At 46.3% G+C, this 27,938-nt stretch overlaps 1 protein-coding gene across 1 annotated transcript; it reads right to left on the bottom strand.

Annotated features, from left to right (window-relative positions):
- Positions 1-120: 120 nt before the first annotated feature.
- On the bottom strand, positions 121-27,938 carry CCDC167 (coiled-coil domain containing 167). The gene is made up of 6 exons (XM_036768367.1): positions 27,797-27,938; positions 26,461-26,531; positions 26,275-26,367; positions 4,487-4,581; positions 3,823-3,875; positions 121-511 (listed from the first exon to the last, which is right to left on the bottom strand). The coding sequence occupies exons 1-6, from the start codon at positions 27,936-27,938 to the stop codon at positions 408-410; spliced, it is 558 nt and encodes a 185-aa protein (XP_036624262.1). The 3' UTR covers positions 121-407.

Below are 27,938 nucleotides of genomic sequence, written 5' to 3'. Positions count from 1 at the left end.
TGCCAGATGTATACCTCTAACTTGGTACTTCCTGGGGCTAGCTCCTGAGTCCTTCCTCCAACATTTCCCCCTTCTCCCCAGTCCCTTTAGCTTCAGGAAGACTGGCATTTACTTGATGAGTAGCTGTCTGAACACTCTTTATTGGCCATTCTCCCTGGGAGGAGCCAGCATCATTTCCCTGCTGACATCCAGGCCCTGTAAACCAGGAGGCTTGAATACAAGACAGAGCCAGAATCTTGGGTTAGCTAGGCCCAGCCCCCAGGGTCTTGTTAGCATCCGCCTAGGCAGGCAGGCATCTTTGGGAGGCAGCGGGTAGAGTCCAGAAAGAGGAACCAACTCTGATTGTCCTAGTCCGTTTCTCCAAGAGCATCATGGCTCCCTGTGGTTTGCAGTGGAAACCAGTGGAGTCACATAGTCCAGTAGGCATAGGCGAGAAGGAGGAGCAAGAAGATTGCCACCGACAGCAACGTGTTCTTACGGTTCTCTCTGCGAAGGGACTTCAACTCTCTTTCTGTAAAGAAACCCCCCAGTGTGATGGGGGAGGGGCTGCCCCTTTTACAGTCCACCTCCAGTAGTGACTCACTATCCCTGCATCCCAGCATTTGGGAGCACATGCCAGGGCCCTTCCCTTCTTGGTCAACACCCACCTCCCTGTTCAATCTAGCTCTCTACACATACCCTTGGGGCCCCCAGAACGCAGCTCAAGTATAACCTTGACATGCTTTCTACACAAGCCCACAGTTACATCATCTTCTCCCCTTAAATGCAGTTTGAGTCCAGTAACTAGAGGGATGGAAACCAGGGATGGAGAACAGACTTTAGTATGGGGGAAGCCAGGGGTGGGGGTGGGATCTCTAAACCATAATTAGTAGCTAAAATCAAAGAGTCATAAAACTAAATTGCTGGAGCTGGGAGAGCCCTCAGAAATCATGTAAGAGACTACAATGATGTATACAACCAAAAATGTCAATAAAAACATAATAAAGGGGGTGGGGAGAAATCATGTAAGAGTGTAGAGTTGTAGACCAAAGGGAAGTGACTTGCCCAAAGTCATATCATTCATAGCAGAGCCAGAATGAATCTAGGTCTCCTTTCTGGGCAGGTAGTTACTCCTCTCTAATTCTTCGAGGCACATAACTCATCTCCAGGAAGCGTGTGACTTTGAAGGAAGGGGGCCCATTTAAATAACATCCTTCTATTCTCGTAGTCTCTCAGCAGATGCTTAATATGTACTGGGTGAACTTATCTGTAGTGTTGCTAATTCCTGGTTCTGTGTAGCCAGGGAGAGAGGCCCCTCTGGGAGTCAGAGAGGAAGTGTTAGCCCCTGATGGGAAGACAAGGAGGACAGGGAGAAGAACTGTCTGTACTTGTAGGTTCTAAAGTTATCATTACCTACTCCACCCCTCCCCAACCAAAGATATCAGGCTTGGGGAAGCTGTTAGAGGGGCTGGGGAGGCACAGCCTAGAACCTTTTAAAGCTATTTACCCGCCTCGAGACTACCTGGTGCACCTCCCATCCAGAGGGAGCTCTTCCAGCACTGGTTTGGGTCCCTACTGAAAGACAACATGGTCTAGTAGAAAAAGTACCACCAGCCTTGGAGTCAAGAGACTTGTGTTCAAATCCTGCTTCATTCTCACTGGCTATGTGACAACATGAATAAGCCACAATTTCAGAACCTCAGTTTCCTCATCTGTAAAACAGGAATATTAATAGGAATAGAGCTGAAAAGGACTTTAGGCCATCGAGTCTGACCTTTAAAAATTAGGAAATAACTTCCCCAAGGTCACATTAGGTAGCAAGCTTCAGAGGTGAAATTTGAATCCAGGTCTTCGGACCCTTGAGCCTGATCTTTGGCTAGTTTTAATCCAATACAATCCCATAATCACTTTTTAAGTGCGTGTCTGTCTAGGAGCAATTCGTTATGCTAGACACTAGGAAGGCAGACCACAGTGGCTCCCCCTCCCGACAGTTATGTTGTCCTGGGGCGGGGGTGGGGTACAGTGGGGTAGATCTATATTAGGTAAACAGACAAGTATATTCATGACCGTCTGACAGGAGAGAGAGGAGTGCATAGGCAGTCTATGCAGACACAGAAATCCGGGGAACAGCAAGTTTAGCAGTTTGGTACATGTGTGAAGGGATTAATGTATAATAACCCTGAAGCCAGATTGTGAAGGCTTTAAAAATCAAACAGAATTTTGTACTTTGAGACAGTAGGGAGCCTCTGAGGATTCTTGTGATTTAAGATTATTTTGGCAGCTATGAGAAGGATGGATTCAAGAGGTGAGATCCTGGAAACCAGAAGTCCAAATAGGAGGCTGTTAAAACAGGCCAGGAAAGAAGTGAGGAGGACCTGAACGAGGGTGGGATGACATAAGCAGAGACATGTGGAGGGAAAAGAGCAGAAGAGGACCAAGGATGCCAGCTTGGGTGACTGAAAGATGAGAGCCTCAAAAGAGGAAGTTTAGAAGGAGCTTGTGGGGATAACGAATGCCTCACTATGGCTGTTTTAAAGAAAGTGCTCTCTAAACCTTAAAAGCACCATATAACATTTTGACTGTTTTATAAATGTGAGCTATTAGTAAGAAGGCCCCTTGACCAATCAGTGAGCATTCCTTGTCCACTTTTTCTGGCTGGTCCCCATGGGCTAGGGGGCTGGACAGTCTTCTTGCAGGCTGCACTCCACCCTGGCCTTGGAGTCGGGGGCAACCGGGGTGGGGGTGGGGCGGTAGTGAATGGGGTTGTCACAGTCCAGCTCGGTCTCTGATATCATTTCCCTGATTCTCAGTTCAAGTTCTGGCAGGGTCCTGTTATTGTAGCCCAGCAGGTGGCAGCATGACCCCACTCTGGGTTCTGTGTGCAAGAAAAGGCATGACAGATGCCAACCCTGACCCACAGAGAACAGCAGGGATATCCTACAGAATGATGAATGAAGAAAGGAAGTTTAGGGAAGATATCCAGATAAGAGGTGTTCTTAGCTGATCAGAATATTAGAGCCAGAAGGGAGCTTGGAGACCATGTACTCTGTGACTTGTACAGAGCGGTCTCTGAGGAGGGAATGGCCCTGTCCCTATCTGGCCACAGGCAGGTAGAGTGCTGCCTGGCTCCTTTCTCTTTTTCCTGAGGCCCACATCAGCTGCTGGTGCTGCTTGGGATGGGAGAGTTGCGCCCTCCAAAATCTGCTCTCCCCGCTAAGCCAGCTAAGTCCAATGTTTTCCAGTCGTCTTGCAAAATCTGCTCACTCCTCCCTTCCCCTTTCCCTATATGGCTCTTGAGCAGCCTCTCCTACCAAAGAAAGGGAGGTCTGCATGTCCACAGGGATATAGCGCTATAGCATCTGGGGGCCATGGCTTCCCCAAGGCTCTTCTTTCCCATGTGAAAAATGATGGGGTTGGACTGAATGAGCTGAGCTTCCTTCCAGTTCTAACTGTGCCTCCCGCCCCCTCCCCCCCCCCCCCCCCCCCCCGCCCACCCCGCCCATCCCAGTGCTTTTCAGGAGAACTCAACCCGGTTCCCTGCTACCTCCAATTCTCCCTCTTCCTAGGGGTGAGATACTGTATTAGCAATGGTGGATCTTGGGTTTCCCAGAAAAGATTCTCTGCCTCAGTTTCCTCCTTGGCAAAATCAGGGTCAGATGACTTCTGAAGTTTCCTTTCATCTCTGACATGCAACAAGAGAGCTTTGTTCCCCCATTTGTGGCCCATAACCCCACCCCACCCACTTTGACCAGCAGGGGGCAGCCTTACCCCACCACCCAAATCAGCGGGCTGAGCTCCGCAAGGTGCTAGGTGAGTACACTTGTAATCCAAGGAAATTCTTACCATAGCTGGAGGCTTTGCTTGTCAGGTTGTTTTTTTCCTTCTCCAAAGCTCTCCTAGAAGGGTTTGGGTGGGGGGTGGGGGTGTGTGGAGAGGTAGGGGTAGAAGGCAGAGAAGCAACTTTGTACCTCCATTCCCTCCCATTCCAGACCTCTCTCTGCTGGACGCAGGAAAAAGGAGCTGGGCAGAATGAACCCCCACCCCCCAAGCTGAAACTGACTGTCCAGGAAGGGGCTGTATCAGGCTTATCAGCCTGGGAAGGTGTGTATCAGAGAAAGAAGGCCTCATGGAAAGATGACATTAATCACCCCTTTTATGAATACAATTCTGGTCCCGGTGAGAGCCGAGGAGAGGAAGACGTGAGGGGTCAAGCCTCTGGCAGTGAAGAAGAAAAGCCATTGGGAGACTGAATGTTAGACCCCTGAGGTGGGGGAACAGGTGGCAGGAGAGGGAAGAGAGAACAGGAGTGATCTGATGCCTCTCCCTTCCTCCCATTACTCTGCATTGTGGTCTGGCCTCTTCAGGATGCCTGGCTAGCTTTGGGTTGATACCAACAAGAGACAGAGACACTAACATGGAGCCAGCAATGGGGCTAACAGCTTGGGGGGCAGGAGTGAGTCCCAGGTGTACCCAGCTTCTGGCCCAGCTGTAAGGGCAGCAGTATTACCTGGCCTCCAGGCTCAGCTCCTCCCTGCGAAGGCGGCTGTTCACTTCCTCCAGGTTTCTCCTGCACAGGGACAGCTTCTCCTCGAGTCCATCTATCTGAAACACACAAGCAACTTCACATAATCCCCCTGTTGATGGAGAGAAGGGGAGAACAGGGCAACAGATGGTTGTTGGGAGAAAAGTGCTTTGTAAAAAAAAAACCAAACCATAAAAGGCTGTAGAAATGTGAGCTATTATTATTATAATCTGACACAATGGTGGCTAATCCCTTAACACAAACACATTTCTATTTTCATTGGGCAGGCATTTATTGAACACACATAGCTTCACGCAGGTATATCTCACTTAATGAAAGAAATATGTTCTTGCTAGGTTACTTTATAAGCAATGAACCACATTTTCTCATTGGCTTCTATTATATTTTCAGGGATGCAGTCCTAGGGGAATAATTCTGGTTGCAGGGTAATATTTTTGTCAAAAGCTACCAAAAGGAAATGCTAGAATCACCTTCAAATGGAGGGTCTTCAATTCCAGACCCCATGTGGGTCTCTAGAGGTTGCTAAATTGAGGAATCTGTCTTGTTAAATGAAATAGACCCAATCTATTTAATTCTTAAGTATGGATTTTTATAGAATGGTTTTAGTACAGGGTATTTGGCTTTGGAATGCACTTACACATACACACGCACACACAAAGAGTTATTCATCTCCTATGTAGCTGAGGCTATCTATCCTACCTCTGTCCTACTATAGACAGCCTAGAATCTATATAGGACTATAAGGGTAAGGAGGAGGCCCAAGGTAATTTATTGTTGTTGACTCATTTTCAGTCATTTCAGTGGTTTGCCATTTCCTTCTCCAGCTCATTTTACCGATGAGGAAACTGAGGCAAACATGTTTCAATGGGTCATACTGCTAGTGAGTGTCTGAGGTAACATTATTTGAACTCAAGTCTTCCTGACTCTAGGCCCGGTGGTCTATCCACTGCACCACCTGGCTGCCCCAGGGTAATTTAGACTGCATATAATAAGGACTTGACTGAATAACAATTGCTTGGGTTCCTATAATGCTTTGATTGTCCATCTGGGAGCTCATTGCTTCTCACAATATTCCTATAATGAGGGGGGTGGGGCAAGAGGAATATTAAGGAAACACTCCCCTGCCATTTTCAAACCACACTCCCTGCATTCTGGCCCTCCACAACCCCTCCTTTTTTCCTTTTCCCAAGCCTAGCTCTCTTCCATGTTGTCTGCCCCTATTAGAATGTAATCTCTCTGAAGGCAATGACTGTCTCACTTTTGTAATTTGACAGTGTTTGACACATGGCACTCAATAAGTGACTTCATTCATTCTGCCCATTTCACAGATGAGGAAATGGAAACTCATAGAAATTGTGACTTTTCTCAAGGGAGTCTGGTCCTCTGCTTCCTTACTTTTGGGACCTTTTCTTCTGCTAGGGGGAGGGGGTGGAGGAAGGAGGTCAACCTAAGGATATATTTTGGAATCTGTGCTTCCCAGGTCTAAGAGGCCAGATCCCAGGCTTAGATCTCCTTTTCCACAGGCTTCAGGAGCTCAGACCCACCAGTAAAGAGTCTTAGGTCTTCATGTCTTTCTTCTGTGGCTGTGCTGTCCTTACTACTCATCCCTTTACTTCCCATCCATTTTAGGTGACAGCTGCTTCCCTACACAGGCCCATGCCCAGTCCAAGTGATAACCCTCCAGGTAACCTGTCTGTCTCCTCCCTAATCTTAAACCTCTGCCAACTCGAAATTACTTACATAGGGGCCCTGCAGGAGGGAGCAACGGCAGAGACTTGAGTTAATTGCCTGGTTAATTGTTTCATTAATCTGCTAATGGGCACCAAGGGGAGGACTGTCAGGGGGAACCAGCTACCAAGGGAAATGGTGAGTGTGCCTGAAGAGAGAGGTTTCCTGATGCCCACGTTAGCAAGCCTGATAGGTGACCTGATAGGTCAGACTATGGGCACATGTTGATGAAAACAGATCCAGAACTTCAGGGTTTGAAGCTTTGGAATGGTATCCAGTCTACTTAGAAGCTCTAGAGGTCAGGACTGTACTCCAACCATGCCAGGCAGAGCCGTCTTCCACTTTGTACCAATGGAGCGTCATCTTTTATCACTCAACTTAGCCCTGTGCTTCAATCGAGGAAGGAAGAGTATTGGAGAAAGGCAGGGGAAGAAGAAGAGTAAGGTGGAAGAGGAGAGAGGAGGAAGAGAGAAAAGGGGAAATAGGAGGAAAGGAGAGGAGGAGGAGGAAGAGAAGAGGGAGGGGAACAGAGAGGAAAGAACTAAGAGGAGGGAAAGAAATGAAGGAAAGAAGAGGAAGGAAGGGAAGAGAGAGAAAGTTGGAAAGGGGATAACAGGGGGGAAAGCCTTCAGTTTCCAGCAAAGAATTCACCCTGGTGGACTTCTGGAGGCTAGTCCTATAAGCTGGTATTTAGAAGGTCCCCAAACAGGGTTGAAGACTGGAAAAAGTCAAGGGGAAACACAAGTCATGGTTCCTGTTCAGAAGAAGTTTAACATTTGGCTGATTTGTTTTCTGCCCTCTGGGATTTGGGAGATGTAGGGACAGTAGAAAGAGGAGCCCTAGATTGCAACCAGAGGGTTTGAGTTCCAGTCTTGGCTCTGTGCAACCTTACTAAACCTCTCTGGGTGTCATTTTCTCTCGGGGGATTTTTCAAGGTTCCTTCCAGCTGGGATGTTTCACCATTCTCGCCTGAGACGCTGCAACTTGGGCATTCCACATAAACTTGCAGGTAGTTTGTCTATAACTGGAACTGGCAGTTCTGATCTTATTACTGGTCACTAATTGTAGAGAAATAGCCCTCAGAGGCAGGCAGGGAAGAGCAAGGGAAGGAGATTCCTGGGCCCTGAGGAAAAGGCAGGGATTCTCTGGTTGATTCTGGAATCTCCAAATTATCCTACTTTGATATTGGGAAGCACTCCAAGGCAATGGCTGAAAGGGTTTCCTTTACATTGCAGAAACACTAGGCAGGCACCAGGCAGAAAAGAACACAGCATTTAGAGCCTGAGGACTTGGGGTTGAGTCTCTTACTGGTTGTAGCACCTTGGACAACTCCACTTTCTGAGGCTCTTTCCAATCAACCAAAAAGCATTATCAATGCTTTAGGTATCAATAGGTATCAGGGTGTCGGGAATTGAAAATGCAAATGCAAAAGTGAGACCGACTGTCCTCTTGCCTTCTATGGTGGAGATGGGGGTGAGGTACAACAGGACAGACACAGTGATGGGGTGGAGAGAAGAATTAGCAAAGTCCTTTAGAAGGAGGTGGCGATTGAGTTGAGGCTTGATGGGAGCCAGCCTGTACAAAGTGGGAGATGGAATACTCTGTACAGGGAACAGTAAGTCAGTTTGGCTGGAATGAGGTATATGTGTGGGAGTAACTTGTAATCAGCCTGGAAAAATAGGCTGCAGCCAGATTGTAAAGTGCCTTCAGTCCTAAAGAGAGGAGTCTATATTTCATCCTGAAGCCAATGGGAAGCCTTCTTGAGCAGAGGAGTGGCGGGTTCTGCTCCATCTCTCACCTGAGCCCACTCTCACATCACCACCCGTTTACTGGACAAGCTGGATGTCCCAACCGATACCAACTACATTTCTCCTAAAGCCCATCCCCCCTCTTCTGAATTTCTCTCTATCTGTTGAAGGCACCACTATCCAAATTCAAAACCTGAGTGTCATTCTCAACCTACACTTTCTCACCCCACATATCCTATTCAAACATCTCTGGAATCTGTCTCCTTCAAACTACTCACTCAGCCTATACCTCCACCTCTCAATTGGGCTATTGCAGTGGTCTCCCTACTTTGTCTTTGGGCAGCTAGGTGATGCAGTAGCTAAAGCACCGAGCTTGATGTCAGGAGATTTGAGTTCAAATGCGAGGTCAGACACTAGCTGTATGACCCTGGCTAAGTCACTTAACTCAATTTCTTTATCTCTAAAATGGGGACATTCTAGAGAAGGAAATAGCAAACCACTCTAGTACCTTTGCCAAGAAAACCCCATGGATGTTCCATGTAGAGTGAGACTCGACTGAACAACAGCTTTGCCTCTGCCCTTTCCAATCCATCCTCCGCACTGTGGCCATAATGATTTTCCTTAAGCTCAGGTCTGACCATCTCATTTTCCTACTCAGTAAACTGCAGTTGGTCCTTGTTGCCTAGTGATGAAATATTAACTCCTTCGGTTAGCTGGTAAAGGCCTTTACGATTTGGCCCCAAGCTGCCCTCCCTGCCTACTTCCCGTCCTTCCCATATTCTACTGTCTAGTCAAACTAGGTTGATTACTGTTCCTCACATGCCATACTCCATCTCCAATCACCGCATCTTTGTACTGGCCATCCCCGACACCTGGAATATGCTCTCATTTCACCTTTGTCTCAGTCTTCTACTTTTTTTAAGACTCAAATAAAACACCACCATCTTGTACAGTAGATGGAGTGCCGGGCCTAGGGTCAGGAAGAGCTAAGTTCAGATCCAGTCTCAGATGCTTTCTAGCTGTGTGCCAAGTCACTTAATTTGCTTCAGTTTCTTTACCTGTACAATGGGGACCATAATGGCACCTTGTGGTTGTTGTTTGGTCATGTCTGACTCTTCATGACCCCATCTGGGGTTTTCCTGGCAAAGATAACTGCAGTGGTTAAGTGACTTTCCCAGAGTCACACAGCTAGTAAGTTGTCTGAGGCTGGATTTGAACTCAGTTCTTGACTCCAGGCTTCTCTATCTCTATCCACTGTACCACCTAGCTGCTCTAGCAGATACCTCCTTACAAAAAACCCTTCCCAGCCTGGTTCTAATCTCTATCTGTCCAGATTGATCTCACATTACTACCCTATTATGCACTCTGCTTTCTGCCCCAACTGGCCAATTTGCTGGTTTTCCACACACAATCATTCCACTGACTGCCTCCGGGGGTTATTGTGAGGATCAAATGAGATCACTTTTGTAAGGTGCTTAGCACATAATAAATGCCATATTATCTACATGAAGCTTTTCCTGACTCCCTCAATTATGTGCCCCCGCGCTCCCCAGGTATTGTGTATATACTTCATGTGTATGTCCCCTAATATCTAATCTTCTTGAAACTGTTTCATTTTTTGCCTATTTATCCTTAGTGCCTAGCCCAGTACCTGAGTGCTTAATGGATGCTTGTTGATTCAGATACGTCAGTCTGGCCAATGTGGAGGTTGGCTTGGAGAGGAGAGACGGTGGAAGGAGGGAGACCAATCCGGTGGCTAAGGCTAGGGAAGAAGTGATGAGGTCTGAAGTAGGGGGGTTATGGTATGTGTAGAAAGAAGGGGACAGATACAAGACAGGGTAAGGAGATGGGCTGGATAAATAAGTTTTGGCAACTGACTGGATGAGGAAAGTTGGGGTAGTGAAGGAGATGGAAGAGTCTGGTGTGACTCCTATGTTTCAATCCTCTTAATTGGAAGAATGGTAATGATCTCCTCAGAAGAAATAAGAAAGTTAAGAGGGGTGGATTTGGGGGAAAGATAATTGAATACAATGGGTTTGAGATGTCCATGATACCTCCAGTTGGGGATCCTGGACTGATGCTCAGCCCTAAGTCTTTGCTCTTTTGATCTGAACTGTAGGAACCAGCAAAAGCCATCAGCTTGCCTCTGATTCTCACTCTCTGTCAAAGCCATGCAGCATTAGCCATTGAGTCGAGGGTCAGGTCGATGGAGCAGAAGTGTATTTCATGTGCCAACTGAGGCCAAAGGGCTGCCAGCCAAGTCACCAAGAGCTATTTCTGAAATCCTTCCACCCTCCTAAGACAGGACAATCACAGTCTCCCATCTTATCCCTGGTGCCCAAGACCCCAGGAGTCACAAGGAGGGCCTCCTCCTCTGGGGGTGGCCCTTATGTCCTGCTTGCTTATGAAGAATAAACCCTCTGATCTCTGGGAAGGGGTTATATGTTTCCATTCCTCCCCAGCTCCAGGAAGTCGCCAGGTGCCCAAACAATGAACAGTCTCTAGAGAGCAAGAAGCAGGGCTCATACTGAGCAAAATCCTAAAATTGAGGTTGGCAAGTGATTAGTGGCCAAGCCAAGCTGCCACCGTGCTCTGGGCACTGCCTGCGGAGCTGGCAGCTTGAGGCCTTTATCTGCATGGAGCCCAATTCATCCGCAGCCCCACTGGATATTCCCACTCTCATTCGCCACTTTTTAATGAGGCTTAAATGGGTAAACACAAATCAAGGTTTTAGGGACTGAAGGCCTAACCTCCTTCCATGAATATTTATGTTCTACCAAGGGCCCTCTCCTCTTAGTTTCTAAACAGCAATTTCCCCTTCTTTAAAATCCAGCTGCTGCTGATGTGGGACTGGGGTAGGGTGGGGGTCGGAGGTAGAGAGGAGTTCAGAGAGAGAGGGAGGAGAGGGCTCAAAGATTTCCATTCAGCCATGAATTTATCCTTGGGAGATGTCCCAGCATGACTGCAGGATTCCCAGGGCCGAGGAAATGCAAGAAATTGGCAAACGAGCCATACTCCCCTTCAGCACTCACTGAAGCAAAAGCAGCTCTTGAGTATCTGTGCTAATGGGCCAGGAGAAGAAAAGACTGGTGAAATCCCTGGGTGGCTGACCCACTGGGCAACAAGGGCTGCAGAGTAGGAGGGAGGCTCCTATAGCAATGGCCGCAATGGGGAGATCACTGGGTGTCATAAGTAGCAGCTGTGGTCTCCTTTCAAGGAGCCATTCCTGATGTCCCCAGTGAACATGGCCTCCCCACCCCCGAAATTAGTTTATATGGTTTTAATATTGTCTTCATTGTCAATGTCTCGAGCATCGTAGGTACTTAATAAAGGCTCTTGAGTGAATATTAGTCCAATCAACCAATGAGTATTATAAAGCACCTACTATGTGCCAGGTGTCTCTCAGATGCTGGGGACAAGTACAAAGAATGCAACTCTCTCTTACTCGCAAGGCACTTACATTCAAATGGGGGAGTCAGCAAGTATAAATAAAAATATACATAACATGAAATGAAAAACACAAATATAGACACACAAAACTTAATAAGAAAGGTAAATTTGATGCCATAAAATCATATCACTCATTCTTAAGCAAAATGGTTTATAGCACCAGGCTCTTATTTGGTTCTATTTGTACCAAAGATCTTCTTTAGTTCAAAAAACTACACTTGGAAACTATAGAATCCATGAGAAAGAAGGGACTTTAGGGGTCATCTAGTCCAACCTCTTCATTTTACAGAAGAGGAAACTGAGGCCCACAGAGGTTAAACGACTTGTCCGAGGCCAAACAAGTGCTACATTGCAGAGCTGGGATCCAACCCCAGCTCCACATCCGACACCAAATCTAGGGCTCCTTCCACCATGCCGCGCCATTGATGTTGATACGACATGGCTCCCACCCAACCTTCCAGTCTTTTTTCATATTGCATCTCACACACTCTCTGTCAAAGTCAAACGGGTCTGTGAGTTTTTCCCAGTACATGACATTCCACCTTCTGCCTCTATACCTTTGTGGAAGTGGTCCCCCATGTCTGGAATGTACTTCCTTTACTTCAGAGGCTGCCTAACTTTCTGGAATGCATGGCTGAGATGCCTCCTCCCACCAACAGCACTGGTTACTAGCCTTCTCTCCTTCTTGAAATTATTTTGTGTTAATTCGTACACATGTGTTGCTTGCTTGCACACAGGCCACATCTTAGTAGAATGTAAGCTCCTTGTGGGTGGGCTCTGTCTTATTTTTGTTCTTGCATGCCTAGCACCTAGCATGCTGCCTAGCCACTTAAGAAAGCTTACTGAATTGAACCGACAGAATACTAAGGAAAACACTGGGCTGGGCAGGCCCCTGAACAAGCTGGCTCAGTGAAATGAACTACTGGGTACAAGAATTATGGCTGAAGTCCACAGGGGGCAAGGGAAGCAGAGACATCATGCAGTCATCGTAGGGGCAAAGACCACGCCTGGTATTTTCTGCTAAAACACGACTCCTTCCTTACGTTAAGCCCTGTTGTTCATCTTGCTTGTTAGCCATACTTTGTACGTTTGTTATAGAAATGTAAGACCGTGGGTTTTATTGCTAGTTCCTTTCTTGAATTTTGTCTCCTGGGAATCTCTAGTGCTTTTTTTCTTGTTATGTGGTAGCTGATACTCTCTATGGTACCTAGCTTGGTAGAGAAAGGTAAGCAGTTTTCCCCTGTTGCCCCCCCTTCCCAGTTCCAATTTAAAGCCTGTTTTATCAGACAAATACTAGAGAATAAAAACTGGAGAGACAGAAAAGGATAGGAAGGAACTCTATCCCCTTGTGAATTGATGACGGCTTTGCTTCCCTCACTACCTGCAAAATTTCGGTCCTAATTCATGTGCCACATCTTTCATCTAAGTGAGCTGGATGGAGGCAAGAGGAAGAAGTGGAAACATGGGGGAGGTTAAAGGCTTGTATGTCACAGTGAGGCTGCCTATTTTAGGGACTTGGGAGCAGTCTTGAGATCAACAGGATGAACAGGTAGGGAAGAGTGTAAAATAATCCAGAGGGGAGGAGGAAAAAAAAAGAAAGAGGCCTAGTACATAAAATATGGTAGAGAAAGAGCTTCAGGGTCCACTCAAGAAACTTAAATACTAAAGATTGCCTAGCCTATCCATAGATTACTTCAGGTGCATAAAGGAAGCAGTCACTGGAGAAGAGATGATATAGCCTGACATGGGGAACCGAAGGGAACATATTCTGGGACATAGTAAGGGCTTGGTGTATGGGTTAGCAGAGGTAGGGAGAGGCAGCAAGTCTATGGGATTGATTTGGGATAAATGGGAGATGGCAGCATACTCAGGAGTCCCCGCAACTGGGTGTTAAGGTCCCCTGGAACTTTTGATATTCAAGCTTATTTTCAATGTATTCCTCAATAAGGTCAGCATATTCAATTGAATTGCATTATCAGGGGACTTAGGTTCCAATCTACTATTCACTATCTTTGTGACCTTGGGCAAGGCACAGTGGGGTGGAAAGGGCACTGGATCTGGCATCAAAGAACCTGGGTTCAAATCCTGGCTCTGCTATATATTACCAGAGTGACTTTGAACAAGTTACTCCACCTCTCAGGGCTTCGGTTTCCTTATTCATACTAAATAGTAACTGTTTCTCTTTTGGCCAGGAACCCTGAGAGTCTTCCCCTCCCAGTTTGATTTTTTTTTTTGAGTTTTTGATTAAAGGGATCATCCTTTGATTAGCTTCTTAAAGAGGCCTATTCACTGAATGGGCGTTACCTCACTCTAAGTCAGAACCTGAAAAGACCTTAGCCTGAAAGGGGCAAGGTCTCCCCTTGCATCCTGGTATCAGGCCACTGGACCTAGATGGCTCTGCAGGAGAAGGTGAGGCTGGTGACCTTGCACAGCCCTCCCTCACTCATATCAAAGTCAACTGCAAGTCCTGTCATCATCTCCCTGATGTCATGGTCCTCTTTGAGAACGAAAGACGAACACAACAACTTGTGAAATGAGGGAGTTGGATGGGATGACTGCTCTAAACTCCAAACTTTCAGCTACTGGTCCTACGATGAGATGACCTTAACGTCTCTTCCAGCTCTGAGTCTATGACCTTATGATCCTAAGTCAGTTAACCCGGTGAAGCCTTTGCTTTCCTCATCTGTAAAATAAAGGGGCTGGTGAGATAATTTCTGAGGTCCCTTCAAGATTCAAACCCTATGCATCGGGCGAGCCTGAGGGGCATGGGAGAAGGAGGCAGCAAGGCAGAGTAGAAAGAGTACTGGCCTTGGAGTTAGTGGGCCTGCTCCAGCTTCCTTCAAGTCCAGCTAAACTCCTGCCTTCTACAGGAAGCCTTTCCCAAAATATTTTTTTTCATTCTAGTGGCTTCTTTCTGTTGAAACAAAGAGGCTGCCTCACTTCTCCAAGGTGTGGGTGAGGGTTTTCAATTCAGCATGTGTGGTGTGACTGGCAGGTGCCATGGGAGTCAAACATCTCACTGCCACTCTCTGAGGGACCTTCTGAATACAGCTTTCCATCAAGGTGCTATTCACAAAGACATAGCCCTTAGCATTCCACAGGCTGGGGCCAGGACCAGCTGGGGAGGGGATGCCTTAGCTGCTTCACATTCCCATTCTGCTTCATCAGAGGCAAAACAGCATCAAAGCAGTGAAGCAAAAGCGTCCCGCCTGACTTAGGGAATAACACCTTATTCTCAGAGCTTTTGGGAAGTCTCCCCTGGGTCCTATAGAGCATAAAAATGCCGAGTTAAGAGAAACTGTAAAATTCTCCTGAAATCCCCTCCGGGGCATCTTTCAGCAGCTCTCTGGTGGAAATCAAGTCATGAGTCAGACCTTTTCAGAGGAAGGAAGCCTGTGCTGGTCTGACTCTGCTACCGACAACCTCCTCGACAAGTGGACTGTCAAGGGTCAGCGTCCTGGCTCTGCTCGTGTTCCTTGAGGCAAGATACAGTCTCCACGGTTTGCTACAATGGAGATTTCAATTGCAGCTTTGATTATTCTGCTGACACTAGACATATAGGGAGCCGGGGGCTGTCGACGATGGCTCAGTTCTCCTCAGTGAGGCCAGGATGGGACTCAGGTTGCTGATTGGAGATTTTCTCACAGCCCAGACAAGCAGGAGGAAATTATGCCCTATTAACCCCAAACTCAGGCAGGGTGGAGTGGGGTGGGGGATGTCTTATGCTTTCTGGGTATGAGAAAGAACCATAGGCTTGCACTGGTTTGGGTCCCATAGACTGGGCTGCCTTCTGTAGCCATCTTGGGGCAGCTGTTGATGGAGTTGCTATGGTGTTCGGTCCCACTGGTATTGGAGAAAGAGCATGTGCACTGAGCAGCCTTTATCTCCTTGGAAGGTACCTGCCTGTGAGACGCTCTAGGGAAGGGGGCCAGTTATTTCACTTTGGATAATTCTCAATGTAGTCTCATTGTCCCATTTCTAGTGGGAATGCCATGTGTAAACAGGACAAAGAACAAAGGACAAACACTGACTAATTACAGCTGGGAGACATCTGCCTAGAGGTCCCTAGAGTGACCACATTCTCCCACTATGGGAGAAGCTTCCCGCCTAGCAAAGCTGTTTCTATGTCCCATATGAAGGTCAAAAAGATACCGATTCATCTGGCAAGTATTTATTAGGTAGCTAGTATGAGCAACAGGCAACAGTCTTTGCCCTTAGGGAGCTTCCACCTTCCTGACATGGTGATGTGTTGCTCTGATCTTAAAAGATTCTCCACAAAGAATAATCCTGTACAATAACTGCTTTGCCTGATTCAAGTCCCTACTTATGTCATACCGTATATAATGAAAGATCTTCATCATCACAGCATCATAAACCTGGATAAAGTATAGTTTGTTCCATGTAGGTAGGGAGGAGGGGAGAGGTAGAATCCAGGCCTCATCACTTTTGCAAAGCCCCTCACTACAAACATCTTGACCCTAATCTTAGCACAGTGTTTGGCACTCAGTACTTAATAAATGCTTGTTGACTAACTAAGCTAATCTCTCAAAGCACCCCCAACCAAATAGCACAGAAACGATTCAGGAGTTAAGAAGATCCAGGAGGGGAGGGTGGGAAATTGATATTCTCCCTCCTTCTCTTACTACTTTTCCACTTTTTCATCTAAGGAGAAAGAGGCAGGAGAAGTAGTCTGATAACAGTGGATGAATATTGGACTTAGGTCCAAGAGACCTGAATTTGAATCTTGTCTCAGACACTTCACAGCTGTGTGATTATAAGCAAGATACTTAACTCAGAGCCTAGTTTCTGCATCTATAAAATGCATACAACCTCTGGGTTTTCATATCTGTGGAATAATCTCTAGGGTTTCTTTGAGCTCTAAATCTATGCTCCAAATTTCCAGAGTTATGGGAGTTAGTTATTACTGCCACCATTCTACTACAAATAGGAATAGGTTTTCTAGCAATATATATATACTTCAATAAAACTGGTTTGTGACTAGACGGTTGGGAGTTCACCACAATGGGACAGTGACCACTGTAAAGGCTGTGCCATATTATCACTGACTTATACCCTGGGGCCTACATCTAGGGCTGGAAGGGACCCCAGAGGCCATCTAGTCCAACTTCTTCATTTTATAGGTGAAGAAAATGAAGCCCAAGGTGGTTAGGTGACTTGCCCTCTTAAGATGACACAGCCAGTAATTGTGAAGGAACTAGATTTGAACCCAGGTTCTTGAACTCCAAAAAACAATGCTTTTTCCATTGAACCATACTGCTAAAAGAAGGTGGGTCAGTCTCAATGGTGGCAAGAGAGTACACACAGATGAAATCATGGGTCCATAGAAATATCTCTGCCAGTCAGCCAGAGGCTCCAGTCCACATGGCTCCTTGTAGGTGGAGCAGCTAAGGTTCCATTTTGTTCTTATAGCAGGCATATTATGTTGCTGGCAGGGTCACTGATCAGGCCAATAACCCCTTCAGGTGGGTCCCTTTGAGCAGGAGTCATGGGGGTTCACCAACGAAATCCAAAACCATTCAACCACCCTGGATTTTTCTAATATTCTTGGACATACTTGGTATTTCTCCCCTAATGATAAGGATAGGAGGCCCTCACATTTTCCATATAGTCCCATAACCCAAAGCTGCCAGTTTGCTCAAACCGTTTAGGAAAAACCGCTGAGAACCCAAGAACAATGGTGTACCATCTTTACACGGACACATGCAGATAAGCAAGGCACAGAATTTTCACAGGGGACATATTAACTACAGACCATGCCTGGGGATCTCGTAGTACATAGAAATCAAGGCTGAAGTAGGCGAATAAGTCAGTCTTTGCCTCCTTAAGTCTTCAGCTGTCCTGGGGCCAGAAGGTTGTTTGGTGTTTGTTTTTTTTTCTCCTCCCTCAATATATATTTTATGATGAATTAGTAAAAGCTTCTTCATCACAGAAAGGCTCAAAGCACTTTTCAAGAACTGGCATCCACTCCATGCCTTATGAATTCATTAATTAAGATGCTGGCAAACAGCCACTTCACACACGCTGACATCCAGCAGTGTTAGGTAATGAGGTTTTAGTCTCCTGACCCCAGTCAAGTGGATCAGAGCCAAACAGAGGCAGCAGAGAGAAATCACCTGCCCAAATCAGACCTGTAGCTCCTGCCCATAAGGGGAGGCTCATTTACTGGTCAGTGGTCCCTGAACCATCTCCTGGTATCAGGCTGGGGGAGGAAACAGGGCGAAAAAAAACAAAAAAAAAGCACATCCTTTTCATTTCTTGGCTGGCCATCTCCCTTCCAGTTACTTCTTCTTAGAGGCTTCTAAGGAGAAAGACAAAAGTGTTGTCTCTCAAGCTTTGGGAATGGGGTGACTGCTCAGCCTCAAACAGAGGGCTGGCCATCCCCTTTAGGAGAGCATTCCAGAGCTGATAGATCCTGTATTTTCCTTATCAATCGAGCTTCCTTTTCCCTTCATGGCTTCCCAAACCTCCTAATCTGCCTCTACGGTGACTCAGGGATAAAAACCTGTTTCCTTTGCTGTTAAATGAATAGGTCAGACTAGATGATCGCTAAGACCCCTTCCAGACCTGAATAATGATTCTAAATGGTAGAATGCTTTCTTAAGCATCATTTCATTTTCAAAACTGATGCTCATTTGGATCATCCGCTCATATCTAGGGGCCAGTGACATGGAGCAGCATCTGACTAGGGGCTCTGCAGGGCCAAAGAGAGAATCTATTTGTTTCATTCACCACCATCCCCAAGTGTTTGCTTTTGTCATCGCTACAGCTCCTTGCACATGGCCACCATCTCTTAGCTGCCAGATCTAATGGCCTCTTCTCAGTCCTCATCGTTCCTGACCTCTTGTGTCGGTAAGCAAAATGGGCTCTTAGCACTCAGTTCAACTAAGTGCCTTTGGAGAGTTTGGCCTTTGTTTCCTTGATTAGATTTGGGTGTCCTTGGTGCCTCCTTGGCTCAGGGGAGGGCCTAGTTTACACACGAGTTTGAGTGACGTGTCTGGGACAGCAGAGGCTTTTAGACCACGCGGGTTTAAGTTGCCTCTTTGTGACAATTCTAGGTCACGTGGGTGAGTCGCATGCGTGACTCACCCCTGACGCTGAAAAAGATCTAAAACCAGGGGTTGGCTTTCTCTTCTTTGGAGCTCTTACCCACAGCAGTGGTGGCACGAGTGACTCTGGGCCAGCCCATGTTATGAGCTCCCGGGCTGAACCTAGATGTTCGTAACTATGAATCTGTATTTGGTCTGTCTGTCGATGTTTGTAATTTGTTTAGGGCTCTCACTCATGCTGGTGCGCTGATGCGGAGTCTCCAGGCAGCTGTAGCTAAGAGCCCTTCAGCTTGTAACCCAGATGGTGGGACTTTGCTCTGAAGTTCAGGGTGCTGGTCTTTTCCTCTGAACTAAGTGAATGATATTTGTATGCTGCATTGAAGTAAGCTTGTCAACCCCTTAATGTTGCTTTCCTTGCTAAAGCAGATCAAAAGAACCTGTGCTTTTGCAGCGTGCTGGTAGTGTTCTTGTTGTTGGGCTTGTGTTGGTCTTTCACCCCCACAACAGCTGCTAGCCAGATTGTTGAAACACCTCTCTGCAGCCTTCAACATGCTGGATCACTCTCTCTTCTGGGAAACGCTGTGCTCTCTGCGATTTTGTGGTGCTGCTCTCCCTTGCTTCTCTTCCTACCTTCCTACCTGTTTCCTCTGCATGATCTTCACTCACATCACACCCTCTAACTTCAGGTATACCACAAAACTCTGTCCTGGGCTCCCTTCTCTTTTCTCTTTCTGCTCTCTCACTTGGTGATCTCATCAACTCTGGGGTCACTTATTTTCTCTATGACTTTCAGATCTATGTATCCAGCCCCAGTCTTTCTCTTGAGTTGCAGTCTTACATCACTAACTACTGGGCATTTTATACTGGAATGTCCCATAGACATCTCAAAGTCAACATATGTCCAAAAAAAAGCTCATTATCTTTTCTCCCCACATCTACCCCCCATTAAACTTCCCTACTACCAGTAAGGTAATCATCACTGTCTTTCACTCCATAAACCAGCTGTCAAATCTTGTCATTTCTATCTCCACATCTTTCATATACATTTCCTCTCTGCTCATACCACCCTAATTCAGGCCTATGTGACCTCTTGTCTGAACAACTACAATGACCCCCAATTGATTTCCACATCTCAAGTCTTTCCTTGATCCAATCTATCCTCTGTGATCACAGTGATTTTCCTTCTAAAGCACAGATCTGACCAAATCACCCTCTCCCTACCCAATAAACTCCAGTGGCTCCCTATTACCTCTAGGATCAAATACAAATCCTGTTTGGCATTTAAACCTCTTCACAACCTGGCTCCCTGTTTTCTTACTCATCACTCCTCTCCATCTAGCCATACTGGCCTACTTGCAATTCATCATACATAACACTTGTTTCCCATCTTCATGACTTTGTATACATTGTCTCCCATGCCTGGAATGTTCTCCCTCCTCACCCTTACCTCTCAAAATCCTTGGTTTCTTCAAAACTCAACTCAAACTCCACCCTTTGCAGAAGGTCTTCCCCTTTAAGGTCATCTTGTAGCTACTCTATATATCTTGTACATATCTATTTATGTACATGTTGTCACCACCATTAGAATGTAAGCTCCTTGAGGATGGGTACTGTTGTTTTTTCTTTGTAATTCATAGTGCTTGGCACTGTACCTGGCACATAATGAGCACTTAATGAATGCTGCATGATTAACTGACAATAAACGTTGGTACAATTTGTTGGATCAGTATATCCCAACCTATTTATTAGGTGGAGATTCCAACTTTGGGGGCAGCCAGGTGGCCCAGTGGCTACAGTGCTGGGCCTATAGTCAGAAAGACTCATTTTCCTGAGTCAAATCTGGCCTCAGACACTGTATGACCCCAGGCAAGTCACTTACCCTTGCTTGCCTTAGTCCCCTTATCTGTAAAATGAGCTGAAGAAGGAAATGGCAAACCACTCCAATATCTCTGCCGAGAAACCCCCAAAAGGGGTCACAAAGAGTACTGGACAACAGTAGATAGGCTCTGACCAGAGCAGTGTGTTCTTGTGGCTTCAGGTACTAAAGATGCTAAGTTAAACCATCTGTCTCCAAAAGATGAAATACAATTATTAAGTACTGAAGCGCGGATTATTATTCTGGATAAAAAGCTTAAGGAGATTTTGCCTCTACCAAGATTCTACTATCAGGATTGGAGGGGAAAAAAATCATCCCCTTCTCCCATGAAACATTAAGATCAGCAGCTGGGCAGGATTTTCTTCATCATCTTAAATATAATTTTCTTGTTATTCAGAATAATCTCTCAGAAGCTAGATCCTAAGACTTTACTGCCTGTTCTTCAATCCTGGGATCTCAAGAGATGAGAGAGTGAGTGGGAGTGGAAAGGGTTTAGGAGAGAGGAGCTGTAAGGAAGCAGAGGGAAGGAGCTGTCCCAGGTACCCAGGGAAACCATTGCCTGGTACAGATGGCTTGAGACAGCCCTGGGGAGTGACTGTAGCCTGTTTGGTAATTGCTTCTTTACAACAAGTGGAGGCTGTTTGCAGGTGCTGAGATTATTCACTTGTGTGGTTTTTATTGCGCTCATCAGATTAACAAACATTTTTGATTAAATCACCACTTCATTGGCTCTGAGCACAGGACTTTTAATAAGAGCACAATAGCAATGCTACTGAGCATCAGCCCAATATTCAGGCCTTGGGTGGGCATGGGGAGGGAATGTAAAAGAGGAAGAGGAGCTGCTAGTGGTGAGGAAGCAAGGCAGGAGGCCTGTGGATTTCAGATTCTTTTTCTGAATGGTGACCAAGGATTTCTTTATTAATAGCTGGTTCTGGTGGCACTGTGGGTAGAGGAGGACCTGAGTTCAAATCTGACCCGAGACACTTACTAGCTGTGTGACTTTGGACAAGTCACTTAACCCTGTCTGCCTCAGTTTCCTCATCTGTAAAATAAGCTGGAGAAGGAGATGGCAAACCACTCCAGTATCTTTGCCAAGAAAACCCCAAATGGGGTCACAAAGTCATCCAGGACCAGAAATGACTCAACAAGCTCTGTTTGAGGAAAGAGCTGTTTCTCCAAGTTGGTTCACAAACGTTTTCTCCCTCATAGCTAAAATGGAAGTATCCTGAGGACATGGATGGTGTCTTTTACTTCAAAGAAGAACCATAACTAACACAGGGTGAATGGGGTTTTTTTCCTAGGACTGACATGGAAGGAGCGGAGGAGCTACTTCTTTCTAGCAACCACAGTCCACGCACCTCACTTAGTCTGCCAGCCTATATTCATTCCTGGGGTCCACTGTAGGAAGGAGGGCTGGAGCACCTCTTTTCTGGCAAGAGTTCCCTCTTTACTCCCATCTCCCCATTTCAGCTCTTTTGGCCCCAGATGAAAAAGATTCTGGCCCCTGCTCTGTTGTTGTTGAGTCATTTTTCAGTCATGTCTGATCCTTCATGACTCCATTTAGAGTTTTCTTGGCAAAACTACTGGAGTGGTTTGCTATTTCCTTTCTTGTTGTACAGATAAGGAAATCGAGGCAAAGAGTGTTAAGTAACTTGCCCAGGGTGACACAGCTAGTAAATATCTGAGGCTAGATTTGAACTCAAGGTATTCCTGGCTTCTGGCTCGGAGCTCTATCCACTGCACCACCTAGCTGCTCTGCTTTACAGTCACAAAAAAGGGATGACAGAATTGGAAGGGACTACCCACATTTGACAGATAAGGACACAAACCCAAAGAGGGGAATCAAGTTGCCCCAAGACCACACAGTTAGCAGCAGGACTCTGACTCAGGTCCACAATTTCCTTGTTAAAACACGTTTCTATTCCAATTCTCTTTATTCCATGAATTCAGTGGCAGCTTAAAACAATAATAACATAAAACCCTGTGCCAATACCATAAGATTCTAAAGCAATTCTGAAACCACAAAGCTTCTTGTCTTATGTGGTCACAGATCACAGATCCTAGAATTTTAGAGTTGAAGAAGAGACCTCTAGAGACAATCCAGTTAAATCTCCTCATGTTACAGATGAAGAAACCGAGGCCCTTCGTGGCCTCACAGAGAGTTAATAGCAGAGCTGGGACCAGAACCCCAGTCTCCCGGCTTCCACCACTATGCCACAAGGTATTAAAGTCAAAATTAAGACTGTAAGCAAAGAGCAGGCAGAATTCCAAAACTTAGGCAAAAGATGCAATTAACAGAGTCAATTACTGGCCTCTCGGGGAGAGGATCCTGACATGTTTAATGACCTCTAGTGCATAGGCTACGGATTTGGAATCTCATTAGAAGGACAAGTACCAGAGAGGAGAGACTCCATTTGCCAAGGCAGAGAAGAGTGGAGATAAAAATCTAACCCCCTCATCACCTTTCCTGGTTTTCACTTCTCAATTCCACTCTGCTCCCTAACTCTGGTCTTCTGTCAAACTTCTCATAGGATAATAGACAAAGCTGGAAGGGACCTTCGAGGCCATTGTATCCAGCCTTCTCCTTTTCTAGGTGAGGAAATTGATAAACAGAGTGGGGTCACTAGTAGGTGTCTGAGGTGGGATTTGAACTCATGTCTTCCTGACTCCAAGTCCAGTGCCCCATCTACTACAGAATTCTGCTGCTTCTCTTTCACTTCAGACTAATAATTGTATCATTCTACCCTTTTCAGTTTTCTACCAATGAGCTAAATCATTCCCATGACCAACATCTCCAGTCTGAGACACTCCTTCCAGAGGGGTGGTAACTTGTAAGACCTCCCTCTGCCTCAATAAACCTGTTTTTTTGTCCTTGTGACCCTCAACTCATCATTTTCTCTACAATTCAATTCATAATTGTCTCTAGTTAATCAGTTCAACCAGACTCTATCCTCTACCTTTGAAAATCTTGGCCCCTTCTCAAAGAGGGGAGGGAGAGAATTTGGAATGTAAAAAATATTTTTGTGTTTATATATTTTTATTTTTAACAGTATCTTATTTTTTCAAATTATGTGTAAAGACAATTTTTAACGTTCTTTTTTTTGTTTTTTTTTTTCGTTTGTTTTGGCAGGGCAATTGGGGTTAAGTGACTTGCCCAAGGTCACACAGCTAGTACATGTGTCAAGTGTCTGAGGCCGGATTTGAACTCAGCTCTTCCTGACTCCAGGGCCGGTGCTCTACTGACTGCACCACCTAGCTGCCCCCTTAATGTTCTTTTTTAAAATAAAATTTTGAGTTCCAAGTTTTGTCCCTCTCTCCCTTTCCTCCTCCCTGCCTACGATGGTAAGTATTTTGATATGGGTTATATATGTGCAATCATGCAAAACATATTTCCATATTAGTCATTTTGTAAAAGAAACAGTTTGAAAAAAATATAGTTTGCAAAGATGAAAAAATCATGAAAAAATAAAGTGAAACTAGTATGTTTCGATCTGCATTCAGACTCCATAGTACTTTCTCTGGAGATGGATAGCATTTTCTATCATAAGTCCTTTGGAACTGTCTTGGATCACTGTATTGCTGCGAATAGCTAAGTTAATCAGAGTTGAATATAGCACAATGGAACTCAAAAATTTTTCAAAAAACAAAAGTTAAAAATTGTTTTTAATATATAATGGGGGAAAAAATAATAATTAAAAAGAAAGAAAATCTTGGCCCCTTGTCTTCCTGCCATTCACACCTCACCAAAACCCAACTTTGGATTTCTATTTGATACTGTTGACCATGTTAGATTCCTTTGGCTTTCTCCTAGGATTCCCTTTAACCAGTCCTTAGTTTCATATATCTCCTGTCCCCCAAAACTCTGCTCTACATCCTTTCTTTTAGTGATCTCATCTGCTCTCATGGGTTTAATTATCATTTCTATACAGATGACTCCCACTTCTAACATACTGAGCCCTAGTCTCCCTCTTGAATTCTTGAAATTACCCTATATAACGTGCCCTGTAATAATATTAGTTAGCATTCATATAGCATCTTAAGATTTGCTAAGCACTTTACAGATACCATCTCATTTGACCCTCTCAACAACCTTGATGCTGTGGCGTAGGCTTTATTATTTATCCCCATTTTACAGATGAGGAAACTGAGGCACACAGAGGTTAAGTGACTTGCCCAGGGTCACACAGCTAGTAAGTGTCTGAGGCTGCATTTGAACTCAAGTCTCCTTGACTCCAGGCCCGGTGCTCTATCAAGGCATCACCGAGAAGCTTCAGTATCTGCTCCAAATTTCCCTATTTTGTTCAGGGCAATACCACCTTTCTAGTAGCCCAAGTTCACAATTTTGGAGTTATTCTTGATTTTCCCTTCTCTTCTATCGTCACCTTTCCTCCAAACAATCAGTAGCAAAGCCATATATGGATTCTACCTCTACAACATTTTCCCATTACTCTTCTCTCTACTCACAGGGCCCACCACACTGGTTCAGGCCCTCACTCCTGGCCTGGATTACTGCAACAATCTAAACAGTATCCTCGCTTTCAGTCTCTGCCCCTCTAATCTAGTCTCTGTGCAGATGCCAAACTGACCTAAAGCACAAGTTTGAGCGGGTGGCATTGCTCAAAAACCTTCAGTAGCAGCCTACTGCTTTGGGGATGTCTAATCCCAGTACTGGAAGTGACCTCAGAAGCTGCCCTCTGGTCCAACCCTCTCATTTTACAAATGAGGAAACTCTGTGAGGTGAAGTGATTTCCCTACAGTCACACAGGCCGTCATGACCAGGTAATAACCATAACAGCACCTGGGTACCCGGTTACACAGAGTGAAAAGAACATCGTGTTTATTGCTCAGGAGAACCTGGTTCAAGTTTCATCTTTATGACCAAGTGCAACTCACCAGTATCCCTAGGCCTCTGGTAACGAACTCTAACGTTGTACATTACTGAATGGTTGTGATTTTCACGTGCGGAAGGAATTCCCACAGCAAAGAAATCACAGACTTAGCGCTCCCCCCCACGCCCCCCCCCCCAGGTCAGGGACTTGCACATAGTAGGGCGTTAATGTTTGTTAAACCGAATGGGGTTTCTTTCTACTCTAAATTTTATGATTTCTCCTGCTCAGTTCCTCATGTCTAACCAAAGGGGCGTTCTCCTCTTCCTCCCTTCAGCTTCTCCCCTTCTTCCTTCCTTTCCGTTGCAGCCCCCTCCCTCTTTTCTCTTCCCTAGCAGCCCCTTTTCTGTTTTCTTTCACTTCCTTTCCCTCCCCCTGAAGCCCCTTCCCCCTTTTCTCTTCCTCAGCCACCCCCCCTTTCTTCCTTTCAGATCCTTTCTTTCCCTTTCAGATCCTCCCCTTTTTCTCTCCCCTTGAAGCCCCCTCCCCCTTTTCTCTTGCCTAGCTGCCCCTCCCTCCTTTCTCTTCCTTTTCAGCTCCTTTCCCTCCCCCCTTTTCTCTTCCTCAGCCACCCCCTCCCCCTTTTCTTTTCCCTTTCAGATCCTTTTCTTTTCCCTTTCAGATCCTCCCCTTTTTCTCTCCCCTTGAAGCCCCCTCCCCCTTTTCTCTTGCTTAGCGGCCCCTCCTTAGTTCTCTTCCCCAGCAGCCCCCTCCCCTTTTCCCCTTTAGCCCCTCCCCTTTTCTCTCGTCTAGTTCCCCCCTCCCTATTTCTCTTCCCCAGCAGCCCCCTCCTCTTTTTCTCTAGCTTATCCGCCCTCTCCCTAGGCCTCTTCCCTAATCGCCCCCTCCTCTTTCTCTCTCCTCTTCCCTTCCCCCTCTCCCCACATGCCCCCCAGCACGGCGGGAGTCGGGCAGACCCACCGCTCGGTGCCGCAGGGGGGGGGGTGTGAGAATCCAGACCGTACCACCCGGGCGCCCCCCCCCCCCCCCGCCTCACCTCCTGAGCCACGCTCAGATTCTCCCGCTTCTTTTTAGGCATCTTCCCGGCAGCACTTCCCCGAGTCACCGCCCGTCGGGGCCCCCGCAGCCTCTACGGCGCAGGCGCAGGTTATCGTGCTCCGTTCTCATTGGTCAGCAGGGCAGAGGAAGGCGGGGCGCCGCCGGCCATCTTTCTGAAGTGCACCGGACCACTGGGCGCCGCCATGTTTGTGTGGGGCAAACCCTTGCTGACGAGCTCAGCGGGGCGGGGTGAAGCTTGGGCCGGAGCCGCGGGTTCATAGGATTGAAAGCTTAAAGGCCGTGTGGAGACCATCTCCAAGGAAGTGCCTTACCCGAGGCTACAGAGCTAGATTCAGTGTCAGCATTCGAACTCAGTGCCCCAGACCCAGGATATACATGGATAACGATGAAACACAATAATAAATGATTAAGGGCATTAAAAGGGTAAAATAAAGCGCTGCGTGATTACAGAGGAGGAAAGTTCTTACTGACTTGGAGATCAGGGAAGGCTGCCTGGAGGAGGCGGCATTTGAGCTGGGCTTTAAAGGAAGGCTAGGCTTTCTAGGGCAGGGTACAGGTCTTACCTTTTTTTTTTTTTTTTTTTAACACGGTAGGTGCAGAATAAACGGCCTATTGATTATTGAACGTCTCAGAGCTGACAAATCAGTTCATCTTCGATGTTAGGGATTTTAAAGCTTTTATCCCTCTTTGGTTTGTTGAGGGTTCCTGACTCAAAAGAAAAAATGAATTTCTGTCTAGGGGCGATTGAGTGATAAGCCTTGTAGCACCTGGGTTGGCGCTGCTGTTGGTGGGAGGGAGCCCACCCTGGGTGCCTTCAAGAGCAAATACAAAATGCCCTTGCAAGCCTTTCCAGTCTTCTGATACGTTCATCCCCAGGGAGTACAGACTTCCCTGGCTTTTTTTTTTTAGGCGATCTGAGGACGAGTGACCTCCCCAGGGTCACACAGCTAGTAAGTGTCTGAGGCTGCATTTGAACTCAGGTCCTCCTGACTCCAGGGCCAGAACTCTATCCATTGGGCCACCTAACTGCCCCCAAGCTGATTAACTTTAAGTCCCAACTAAAATGCCACCTTCTACAGGAAGCCTTCCCCAACTCTCTTAATACTAATGCCTTCCCTCAGTTAATCATCTCCTATTTATCCTGTAACTTGCTTTGTGTTTATTTATTTATTTATTTGCATGTTGTCTGCTTAACCCTGTTTACCTCAGTTTCCCCATCTGTAAAATGAGCTGGAGGATACGGCAAACTGCTCTGATGTCTCTGCCAAAAAAACCCCAAATGGGGCCACGAAGAGTCAGACGGGACTGAAATGACCGAACAATGCCCCCAACAAAGCTCCCCCATTAGACTGTAAGGGGATTGAGGGCGGGGACTGTCTTTGGCCTCTTTTCCAGTCCCCAGTGCTTAGCCATAGAATGCACTAAGTGAATGTTTATTGATTGGTTGCTTGCATCGCCCACCATGATCTAGCCTCACCGCCACTGCGCAAGAGTCTTACCGTGTCTGGGTTCCAAAGAGGAGTGGACCAGATGGCCTCCAAGGTCCCTTTCCAGCCTCAGCTCTGTGATCACTGCAGCAGAGAGGGCATGAAAATCCTTAATACGGAACACGGCAGTCAGCTGTCGGTCCCCGCTCGGCAT

This window comes from Trichosurus vulpecula, chromosome 7 (genome assembly GCF_011100635.1).
Source record: "Trichosurus vulpecula isolate mTriVul1 chromosome 7, mTriVul1.pri, whole genome shotgun sequence".
Classification (NCBI taxonomy): domain Eukaryota; kingdom Metazoa; phylum Chordata; class Mammalia; order Diprotodontia; family Phalangeridae; genus Trichosurus; species Trichosurus vulpecula.
The sequence above is the reverse complement of the archived record's forward strand: the minus strand, read 5'-3'. Positions and strand labels throughout refer to the sequence as shown.